Source organism: Neophocaena asiaeorientalis, unplaced genomic scaffold (genome assembly GCF_003031525.2).
Source record: "Neophocaena asiaeorientalis asiaeorientalis breed wild unplaced genomic scaffold, Neophocaena_asiaeorientalis_V1.1 scaffold37, whole genome shotgun sequence".
Classification (NCBI taxonomy): domain Eukaryota; kingdom Metazoa; phylum Chordata; class Mammalia; order Artiodactyla; family Phocoenidae; genus Neophocaena; species Neophocaena asiaeorientalis.
Genome location: NW_020174269.1, coordinates 2,755,098 through 2,767,432, shown reverse-complemented (window position 1 = coordinate 2,767,432; position 12,335 = coordinate 2,755,098). Strand labels below are relative to the sequence as shown.

Sequence of the window (12,335 nt, the reverse complement as noted above, 5' to 3'; positions counted from 1 at the left end):
CAAAGCACAACAGTAGTGATGCAGGCAATTCAGATATGGCAAAGAGAAGCTGAAAAGGGCTTCCTTTAAGTGAAAAGGTGAAAGTTCTCAACTTAATAAGGAAAGAAAAGCAATCGTATGCTGAGGTTGCTAAGATCTGTGGTAAGAAGGAGTCTTCTATCCGTGAAATTGTGACAAAGGAAAAAGAAATCTGTGCTAGTTTTCACACCTCAGACTGCAAAAGTCATGCCCACAGTGCATGCTAAGCACTAGTTAAGGTAGGAAAGGCATTAAAATTTGTGGGTGGGAGACATGAACAGAAAACGTGTTCTGATTGATAGCATTGTGTTGGGCCAGAAAGCATATCGAGCCTCTACAGAGACTTCAGCAAGAGATCCTCTGAAACAAGTGACACCAAGCCATTTACTGCTAGTAAGGGATGGTTACACAGATGCAGGAATAGGTATAGATCAGAAAATATAAAAATTACTAGAAAGGCTGCTGAAGAAGCTGCTGCCGCATTTCTGGCAGAGGTGAGGAAGTTGATTAAGGAGAGAGACCACATTCACATAACTTTTATCACAGTATATTGTTATAATCATTCTATTTTATTATTAGTTATTGTTAATCTCTTACTGTACCTAATTTATAAATTAAACTTTATCATAGTTATGTATGTATAGGAAAAAACAATATATATAGAGTTCAGTACTATTGCAGTTTCATGCATCCATTAGAGGTCTTGGAATCTATCTCCACAGATAAGGGAGTCTACTGTATGACCATTTTAAATGTTTCTCAAAAAATACTTATATCTGACTTAAAAATAGTGTAAGTGTGTTAATAGTAAAGACAAATAATTCTCTGCCTGGTCCCTTCCTACCTACTCTTACCTTTAATCCTCCTTCCAATTTCTAATAAGTATATCACTATTTTAGCTCCTCTGTTATTACCTTCACAATTTTACATATACTTAAGGTATTTTTTCCTTTTCCACCAAATGTAGACTTTATATCTTGATTCCCCAGTATATAGTTAGGCAGCTGGTTCTGTACCATCCTTAGTAACTAAAACTGTTAGTTATTTAATGTGTAGAATCTTGATAAACGCTAATTATGTTTTAATCAGTTGCATCTTAATTTTACTTTTAAGCAAAATTTTATTTTATGCCTATTGTTTTGAAACCTCCTTACAGAAGTATATACAACTTTTTTTTCCTACCAGAGGCCACTAGTGATAATAACTAAGGTCAAAATAAGAACTCTTCTAGCTTTTATTTCAGATTTTTATTTAAGAAGGAAAATATAAAATAACAGTATACATCTCTGTTCTTTAAATTCAGAAATAGGAAATTAGAGAATAAAAGTTATTATTAAAATTCAATTATATAATAGCATTTAAGAGAAGGGGCAAAATGGGAAATGGTGCTGGACATATATACAAGGGAAAATAAATAACACAGAGAGGAAGGGGCACAGATTGACTTGTGCCTTCTTATAGGTAGAAAGATATAAAAACAGAAAGTCCAAGAGAGGAGACTTAAACAAAGATAAATATATAGCAACATGAAGAAAGATTTCCTGGTGACTCTTTAAAGTTCATTTAAATATATCCCTGGAAAAGCAAATGATTGTTCCATAATTTAGTTCATTTGAAAACACCAAATTTAATATATTGTATTTATAAAAAGCAGGTAAAAATTATATTAGTGATTTGGGAAAATATTTTAAAAGTAAAGTTTTCACTTCCAAAAAACCTTGAAATTCAAGTCACTTGACAAAGTAAATGATTTGAAAGAGCAGTTAGAAAATACATATGTGAAAGTATATGTTGAAAGCATACAAAGTAAACTAGTAAAAAGAAAAAATACTTTTAATGCTAATTAATATTTTTACATTGCTCCAAAGTCTTATGTATTCAGTTTAGTTAGAAGTATTTTACAGCCATATTATTTATATGTCTTTCTTTTTTACAAGAGAGAGAATATAAAAAGTCAACCCTAAATAATTGTGGATATATTATATATAAAGGATTTTCCATGGTATTCTAATGGGAATTCACACAAATCCAGCAAAACTAATGCTTTGCAGTAGTTCTTAGTATAATTAAATTATTTGCTCTCCTTTTTTAATTCAGTCACAAACCCCCAGAATAATATTATACATACTTAATGAGTTAGAGCCAGCAACAACTTTCTGTGGATCCTCAAGTCATGAGATAAATTTTTCTCATGAGTTGGAAGTAAACTTGAGACAAGTCTCAGAAATTCCAGCAATGAAACCCAGGAAATGTGGTACTTCTCCCATCTACATTAAGCTCTAATCCCCAAAACTTGATTCTTATTTAGCTTACAGTTTCAAAGCATGTATTATTTATTATTGCTACCGTATATAAATGAGCAAGTTAGGCAGTTTGAGAAATATATTCTTTTACAAAACTTAGAGTACCATTTAGTGTAACTCTTCAGTGTTTATTATCAGACTAGTATTTGTTATTGATCAACATGGTGTACCAAATGGTACTCTAAGCTTGAGTCCACACAGTACAATAAAGGAGGGAATTATCCCTTGTCAATAAATCCCAGAAGAATGGATGGATAATTTAGCTCAAAAATGTGATCTGCAAAGTGAAGTTTGGACTGCAGTGCTCTATACCAGTGCTTTGTATTGGGTAAATAAACTGGATAATTACTAGTATTCTGTTCACTTCAATTTGTGTCCTTAGGCCAAGCCTAGAAATTGCTATTACACCAGAAAACTAAAGCATCGTGCTCTATACTAGAAATTATGTAGCTATACTTGCCAGGCAACAAGAATTGCAGGAGAAATAGCATCTTTGAACAACACTAAGGAGGTGCAGCAATTCACTGAATTCTGCTTTGTTTTTGTAAACCGGCTCAACATTGTAGTATACATTTCTATAAAAGCATAGGTGACTGTGTTTTACAAACTTGTCTCTCTTTTTATGTAAGTCTTTTTTATTGCAAAAACAAGTTTCTGTTCTGCAATTAATTAGAACAATAGTGACATCCTATGTCTAGCTTTCAGTACTAAGAGCAACTTCCCCATTAAAATAATTGACTGTCAAAGGATGTAGATCAAATCTTTCTTCCTAGATCTGCCTGTAACCATATATATTTAAACTAAAAGAAGATAAATGTTTGGTGGTAACTTTTTCTCTTACTCTAACGTTGTGTATTAAAATTTTATGCAAGTTTAATTAAAATGAAAAAGTTTGCCTTTCATTTTTTTAAAAACGTGAGTGTTGATATTATAACACAAAATAGAGCTATCTGACAAATGGTAGGTATTCGATTAATGTACACTGAATGAAATTGCATGTTTTTGCTTAAAATGGGACGATAGATTGATGTTTCATCTTAATATCTAAGAAATATTATTTCTCCTTTTATACTTCTATGCTTTATCAGAAGTTTAGAATGTTGGCATTCATAGGTAACCAACATTTTAGATAACCACATTTAAATCTAGGTTTCCTCAGGAAATACTAAAATCATTGGCTTTCAGTGATAATAACTTCCACTACTATAGAATAAACATGTTTTAGTATTTTTATCAATTTATATATTGGGAAATACATGCTACAAATATACTGAGATATTATATCTTCTAATGGAATATTAATTCATGAATGAATAAACTGATCTACAAGTGAGAAAAGTACAACAAATACACTAGATCCAGGATTTGTTTTGAGTTCTTCTCATAACAGAACTGTTGAATTCATACTGATCTGTCTTCAGCATATTTCTGCTCCCTTCTTGGCTGTTCTTAGTATTTGTAATGTGTCTAACGAGATTGAGGGATGAAATCCATGGTTGTAAAATAGTTGTATGTATTACTGCTCTATGTAAGAGTTAAATCTAAAACCTTGACTTGACTACAAAGAGCCTATCCCAAAGTTTTTCATATTCCTATTTCATGAAGCCGTAGGATTCCATGAAATAATTTGCAAGTAAAGTAGACTTTGAATTTTTCAATCTGATTTTTTCATAATCTGTTTATCTGAGACTAATCTCTCCAAATCTAATTCCTTTCTCTTATTCAATCTCCTAATTACTTTTTCATCCTCACCACCCTGTTTTTTGCTATCAATTGTATTTTGGCTACCAATTATAGTATATCAGAAAGTGAATAATGTGCGTGTTGCCACCTATAGACAGAGAAGTAATTATACTTGTTTATGACAGAGAAAAGCATAATCTAAACAGAGTTCTTTTTTCCAACTCCTACAACCACCATTTTCAAACTTGTTACTTAAATATTTGTTGTTGATGTTGCCATTTCAGAAGGCTGTGCCTTAAAATAAAGCATTTACTTAAACTTCTATCACTTTATCATTTTATTTGCCTTTTATATTTTACTCAAATATACTATCTTATTAAAGTTCTGTGACTTCAAAAAGTTTAAAGAGACCTGTTTAAACCAAATAACTTAGTCATATCCTAAACTAACTGCTACATCTTAGTTTACCTCTGGAGTGGGGGAAATTACCAATATTTGTTCCCAGGAATGAAAAGCTTCCCTTCCTACAGTCTATTATCATCAGTCTTTTGTTCTGTGCCTTCTCTGTAATGATATAGGTTTGTTTCTCCTTTATTCTTTGCAGAGTGCTGCAGCAGCTCCCAGTCCAGTGCTAGGAAACATTCCCCCAGGAGATGGCATGCCAGTAGGTCCTGTACCACCAGGGTTCTTTCAGGTACTCAGAGAAACTCTGACTAGGAATGTTAAGGCATAGGAACTCCTGTTCGATTTTATTGAAATATATGAAGGAGAATGAGGCTATTTTAATCCTTAAGGTAAACATAATGCTGTGCAGCCAACTCTTGATTATTCAGAGACTGCTTATCTTGTATGTAGATTAGCCCTTCCTTCCAATATTTTCTTTATTGTCAAATTTTTATTCGTATATTTTACCATTTCACTGTGCAAGTAAGAAAGAAAGGTAGCTGAAATGCAAATTAGCTAAGCTAACTGTGGTGAAGATTTGGTGGGAGAAAAGGCTAATGGATGAGGTTTTGGAATGATATATGGATTTTAACTACCTAAGCCATCCATATCTCCACAGACTAAAGATAATCAAGATTTGGCTGTACTTTCACATTATGGCTAAGTCATAACCTATTCATTTATCAAAATTATCGGCTATAACAAAATATTTTGAGAATCATCTTTGTGGCTTTTAAACTGGAATTTTTATCAATATCATTATATAACATTTATAAAATCAGATTTTAAAATACTTATGTTAGTATTTTAAATTTGCAACAAGTGCATTTATTTTAGCAAAAGATGATAATGATTTTAGAATTACATCACTTTTCAATTTTATGGCATCCACTTTTTTTTTTTTTTTTTTTTGCGGTACGCGGGCCTCTCACTGCTGTGGCCTCTCCCGTTGCGGAGCACAGGCTCCGGACGCGCAGGCTCAGCGGCCATGGCTCACGGGCCCAGCCGCTCCGCGGCATGTGGGATCCTCCCGGACCGGGGCACGAACCCGTGTCCCCTGCATCAGCAGGCGGACTCTCAACCACTGCACCACCAGGGAAGCCCTATGGCATCCACATTTAAATCTGACAGTTTTTTAACCCAAAGCTACATAGATTCTGAAGTTTATTTTTTTTAACTCCGTAGTTAATTTTATAACACCCTTTGAGAAAATTAGGAAGAATTTAGGAGTTAAGAACTGCAGTTGGAAGGCATTACAGGAATTAATGTTATATGCTATATTGTTAATGAATTACATCAGGTACTTATAAACTAATTTGTCACTTTAGTGTTTTATATTTTCAAAGTCCTTGATAATCATTTGTTAATTAATACATACCATCATTTCAGTGTAGATCAATGTACTTTATAAATGTGAAAATGGAGAAATAAAATTATAAGTAATTTTCCACAGTACAGCAATTGAATAAAAAAAGTCATAATTAGAACCTAGTACTAAGTCTGAAATGTAAAGTCCTTTAGGATATGCTGTTTGTCTGGCTACTGTATATTAATATTCAAAAGTCTTAGAGCTCACATTCTGTCTTGAGGCCCCTTTCTTAAAATCTAGGAACATATTATAACTCTTGGTCATTAATTAAACAATCACTGTTTAAGATAATAATAATAGCTAACACTTAGTAACTGCTTACTGTATGCCATGCTTTGTTCTAAATATTTCATGTGTATAAACTCTTAATCCTCACAATAACCTAGGGGTAAAGTAAGTATTATCATCATTACCATTGCACAGGTGAAAAAACCAAAGCATGATAAGCAGTTTGCACAAAGTCAGAAAGTCACAGGACGGGCATTCAAGGCAAGGCTTTCTGAACTTCTGCCATTGACTTTACCTTTTAAAGTTCATAGTTGATCGTTACTCATAAAATATTTCTAGCTCATTTTATATTTTTTCCTCATGCTCTTATTTCTCTTACTAAGGATAGATTGGAGTTAGGGAGTAAATCAGAAGAGTTTATCTACTTACAAGAGCTAGCAGAAGCTCTCTAAGTGGCACTTTAAAAAAGAGGCAGTGGGTTGGGAAGGAAGCCAAATGCTTCCTAGGGTTAAGCAAAGATGTATAAACCTATACGTTTTCATTTTTATATTTTGTAGAATGAACCATTCTTCCCTTACCTGCCTTCTGCCTGAGTCTTGATAAGAGTAGTTGAAACAGAATTAACTTCTGTTTTAATCCAATTAGATAAACACTTGACTACTACTAGATGCCAGGCACTGTGGTAGGCATATAAAAATGAGTGTGTATAATACGTACCTTCCTGAAGCTCACTGTCTAGCCAGCGAGTCATTATTAAAAATAAATAACTGTAATACAGCACGATATGGGCTGTAACAGAGTAAAGTTCTGTGTTGACCTAGAAGAGAGAGCTATAAAGTCTGCCTGAACTGGAGCTAAGTGTGGTTTGGAAAAAGTTTTCCAAGAAAACAACAAGCAGAGGAATGATATTCCAGAAAGTGGGAAAAGTATAAGCAAAAGTGTGGAAGCATCAGAATGACCTGTGCAGAGGCATTCAGGGTAATATGAATGGAAAGTAGAGGGGAGGGCAAGCAGGAATTCCTGGAAATGAAATTGGAAGATAAGCTGTAGCATCTTGAGAAGGGCCTTATATGCCATGTTAAGAACTTGAGTCTTTATTCAGTAGGCATGTAGGAACCGTCAGACATCTTTAAGAAGGGCAGTGACCTGAATTCAAACTATAGATTTAGGCTTTTTTAGGCACCTATGATATAGTTGTATACAAAATCCCTGCCATTAAAAAACTTACACTGTGGTGAATGAGAGAGAGAGAGAAGGCAATTAGAATTTAGAAAGAAAATGGCTATATTAAATGAGTAGTGCGTGTTTTTAGAGCACAGCAGAAGGCCACCAAACCCAATCTTGGGAGAGTCATTGTCAGAAAAATATTGTCAAAACTGTAAATAGGGCTTCCCTGGTGACGCAGTGGTTAAGAATCTGCCTGCCAATGCAGGGGACACGGGTTCGATCCCTGGTCCGGGAAGAACCCACGTGCCATGGAGCAATGAAGCCCGTGCGCCACAACTACTGAGCCTATGCTCCAGAGCCCACGAGCCACAACTACTGAGCCCACCAGCCACAACTGCTGAGCCCGCCATGCCACAACTGCTGAGCCTGCGCACCTAGAGCCTGTGCTCCTCAACAAGAGAAGCCACTGCAATGAGAATCCTGCGCAACGCAAGGAAGAGTAACCCTGGCTCGCTGCAACTAGAGGAAGCCCGTGCACAGCAGCGAAGATCCAATGCAGCCAAAAATAAATAAATAAAATAAATTTTTAAAAAAATAAAAAGAGAAAATAACAGGCATGAATTCCAATTGAGACTATGCTAATAACCAGAAAGTTGGGGTGGGGAAAAGTAAATAAAATCCAAATTGGCATCTAAAGATGAATTAGGCAAAGGAAGCAGAGAGATATGGAAAGAATATTCCAGGAAGAGGGAAAAAAATTTATGAAGACCCAGACAAGAAAGGAGAGAGACCAAATAATTCCCAAAAATCAGAGCTTAATTAGCTAAAGGGAGAATGGCTGGTGATGAGGCTCCAGAGTAACCTTGAGGAGCCTTGTAGGTTAGTTGAGTTTGAACTTGATCTTAAGGGCAGTAATAAGCTATTGAAGGACTTTAAGCAGGAAAGAGGCATGTTCATATTTGCGTTTATAGAAAAATCACTCCAGTTATAGGGTGTAGCGTGGATTGCAGAGGGACAGGTTTGAAAGTAGGGAGACTATTTAGGAGGCTATCACAGTAATCCAGGTGAGATTTGATGACAGGGACCACAAAATGAGGAGTAGGTTTGAGGTAGGACAGATGAAGAGGTTCCTGTGGGACCTCCAATTAGAGATATCCCTTAGGGTGATGAACATACAGGTTTGAAGCCTAAGACAGTGATCTAGGCTAGAGGTAAAAATTGCAGGATTGTCATCATATCAAGGACCTGAATCCACAGGTGTAGATCGATTGTCCAGGGGGAAAGTACAGAATGAGAGAGTAAAGGGGTATTACACCTGAACTCGAAAAACACTGACCCTTGAAAGAAGAGCAAAAACAACAGAACCCATTAAAAAGACTGGTGCAGACTGTCAGCTGGTTGGCTGTGACAGTAGCTCAAGAAAGAGACTCTGTGGACCTACTTAAGAACAGTGGCAGCAGGACTCGGGAGGAAGAAGCTATGCCTAGTATGTTTGATAGGCCTTAGTTGATTAACCAAGTTAGGGGTAGAAGGGAAAGAGTTGGAGGAATCAAGCATGACTCTGAGGTTCCTACTTAAGGCCCCTGGAAAATTTTCACGTCTTAATCTATGTTAGGAAAGATAGTGGGTAGAAAAAGTTTTAGATATGTTTGAGCATGATTAAATGGCATTCCTTTTTATCCAGGGTGACCATTCCAGCTAATCTTTTAAATACTTGTTTCCCCTATTCAGTAGGCTTAAGTATGGCCAGTCTCCCTAGAAATGCCTCTCAGAAATATTGGAAAGCTCAAGTCATCAAACGTTTGAAAAAGAAATAGTATGTTACCTTTGGTACCTATCATGATGAGATCAGGGTACTCAAGTGTTTCCTAAATATCAATATCGGTTTCCTATCCTTCATCATGATGCTGACCACAATGCTTGTTGTTAATGAAGAGCAGCTACCTTCTATAAATAGAAATAGCACCATGATAATCATAATTCAAGTCCAAACGCCAGTTTCTAATCCAGTCCCATAGAGACAGTGATGTCCAAGAATTATCCAGAGTATGAAAATAGTTTTGAATCCCCGTTCTTATTTGGGGATGGCTGGATGGGACTAGACCAGGAAAAGACTGAGCCTATTAGAATTTAATGAATAAAGGAAAGTAAAGCAAGAAGAATTTTAATTAACACATAAGGCTTCAACAGTTCTGAGCTCTACTCACTGTGTGATTCTACCATAAGAAGTACATTGAAAACATTCTCCTAAATAGACAAACATTCTCGTTTTATCCCTGTTTACACTGCAGAACAAGCCCCCTCTTTTCCATTATAAGTATAGACTTAAATATATTACCAAGTGGAATTATTACAAACTCTAAATTTGTGAATTCATAACAACTGCATTTGAATAATAGCAATTAACTCAAACTCCAAAATAAATAGTTACGATTAATACCCCATACATTTAATAAGTCCATCCTGGAAGACGGTCTCTAGATTAGCATCTGTCAACCATGTTGATATCCGTCACATCCATTTGTGACAGATACCAGCATGGTTCAGACTTAAACCTTGACCTTTTTAAACTGAAATGGGAGTGTTTCTGTTGTTGAGTAGGAGATCAAATTAAGTAAAATCAAGGGGAATAGTTGGACATGCAAAAGGAGGTGTCCGTTTAGTAAAATAAAGCCATTTGAAGTAAGACACATTTATTTACTTGGAGTCTTTTATCAAAGGAGTAATTTGTATAAGAAACCCTCTAAATTCTCAAAGTGACCTACCATGGAACTGGTGGATGACTTTAGAGCAACTTTCTTAAATTGAGGAGTGTTGCTACTGGGGTCAGTGGGAAGATAGTAGAAGTGGCCTTTGATCTAACTAGAGTCTGGCAATTTTGGTGGAAGAAAATACAGTACTGTGGTGTGGTGTGAATACACCTAATGGGTCCTCAGAACTAAGTCTATACTCTGACTCTCCTGTCCCTATGCTAGAGTATTATTCAAAAGTTTCATTGTATGCTAAGAAATTTGAATTATGCATTAAAAGCATCAACCTGCTGTATATTCATTCTCATAGCATTCTTACTAAAAGTCAGGCAAAATTTGATTCCTGTAGTTTTATCGAATAGGCAGCATTAATCCTTGAACCAATTAGATTTTCTTCACACTTATGTATAATAATCAAAATAGTTCAGTAAAATGCACTTATAAAACAAAGTTCTCATTCATTTGTGTCTCTTAAAAAAATAGACTATTAACTCTGTTGCTTTATAATTTTCTAGATTTGAGTAGTAAGAAATCTTCTCTTGTGAATTTAATATAACTTAAACTACGTTAAAGAAATGGGCATTTCTTGTTTCAACCAAAAAAATCTGAGGGGAGTAAAAAAAATACTTTATTTTTTCCTTCTTGCTGCTCTTTACCACAAGGAAACTTTTAAGAAAACCATATCTTGTTTTTATCACTCTAACCAAACACATCTATAACTTTTATATAAAAACACAATGTAATCTTTTTAATAGGTCTAATGTAGATATCTTTGCCTATATAACTAATGTGGGATATACTTGTAAATATTTAATTTTGAATTCTGTATAGCCTTTTGTTCATTTTTACCATGTATTATATTGTGTTTTGATTTTTATCTTAATACATTTGCTGTATTCTTAGTCACTGGATCTGTCTTCTTTACTGAGAACTGTTGAAAACTAATAATACATTGATGATGGATTGTAAATGTAAGGCTTTGACATGAATAAGATTATAAATACTTGTTGAAGATGAAGTATACCAAGTAATTTAGTTTCAGACTAGAGTGGCCGTCCATATTTTAAAATCCGAATTGATCAAAACTCTGATATGGTGGGAAATATGTTGCAGCAGTTTCCTAAGTCACATTCTTTCTACAGGCAGTATGTTAGCAATGGTAAAGCGGTTTTGCCATCTAGTGGTGGTTTGCCGATGTCTCTACTTGTTTGGGTATATTTTCCAAAGGTTCTATTTTTAGCAAGACTGCACTGTAGCAAGCTGACCTAATGCTTTGACATAGTAATAATGTAATAGGAACAACAACAAAAAAAAAATACAAAGAAATCTCCCCTTTTCTCCATGGTACACTTATTGACTAGAAAAACTCAATATAAATGACATTCATAAAGCACCAAAGACAAAAACAAAGCTCAGGATAATATAATATTCTTGTTTTAAAAGAAAGAGAATCAAAAAGGAGAAAAACAATTATTTAATCTAACACTTGAAACTGAAAAGGAAAAGACAAGAAGAAATGTTTTTACAAGCCCTGGTTAAATGTTTCTGGAGGTAGATGTTTATTTATTTTTGGACATAAGTCCTACATTTTGAAGATACCTTCATAACTAAGCATACTTCTCTTCCTATTCAGACTTTCACAAAACAACCTTTTATTATCAGTAGACCTGTTTTACCCTATCATTTATAGATACAGTAGTTAAATAGTCTCCATTCCTTCTCAGTTTCCTTCTATTATTAATCTTTAAATTGTCTTCTCTCCCAATGGTATGCCTTTCCTCTTATCCCTCCTGATCATGTCTGTTTCAGAAGTTAGTATTAGGAAATACTCTAAGCCAGGAGAAACTCCCTTTTCTTCTCCCCAGAAGTTGTAGATACCATCTTTGACCTCAGATAACAAACCAAAAGATTAGTAAGTACATCATTTCTTAATTTGAATAAGTGGAATACTGAATATCTCAAGTTGAATTGACTTACTGAACTATAACATTTAACATTATTAATATATATAGTTTAAAATTCACACATTAAAAATAGTATTTCTCAGAATTAAATACACCAGGATTTGGAGAGTAGAGGTGGGGAAGGTTGCTTATTTGTCAAAGTTCAATAAATAAAACTGAAGTTTAATTTTCTTAAAAATGTAATTTTGAATCTTTAAAGAACAAAGATTCTGAATATTGAGAACAGAACAAGTCTTTCTCTAGTATAAAGATAAAAGCAGCCTAAAAAAATAAAGGTGCCTGACAGCTGCTGGCTTTGATAATGCTTTCCTGCAGTTGTGGTAATAGTTTTTCTGGCCTCAACTATTAGAACAAATTAAAACTGCTCAGCTTGAGTAACTAAGTAAGTTTTTTTTTTAAATCGCAGTTT

At 34.6% G+C, this 12,335-nt stretch overlaps 1 protein-coding gene across 3 annotated transcripts in view; it reads left to right on the top strand.

Annotated features, from left to right (window-relative positions):
• Nucleotides 1-12,335, top strand: part of SSBP2 (single stranded DNA binding protein 2) — a 287,990-nt gene that overhangs the window by 197,240 nt on the left and 78,415 nt on the right. For 2 of the 3 annotated variants that reach the window (XM_024755704.1, XM_024755702.1), the window contains exon 5: nucleotides 4,609-4,698. The exons of the other annotated variant lie outside the window; for it this stretch is intronic. In XM_024755704.1, the coding sequence (XP_024611472.1) occupies nucleotides 4,609-4,698 (90 nt within the window). The remainder of the gene's footprint in view (nucleotides 1-4,608; nucleotides 4,699-12,335) is intronic. 3 annotated transcript variants of the gene reach the window in all.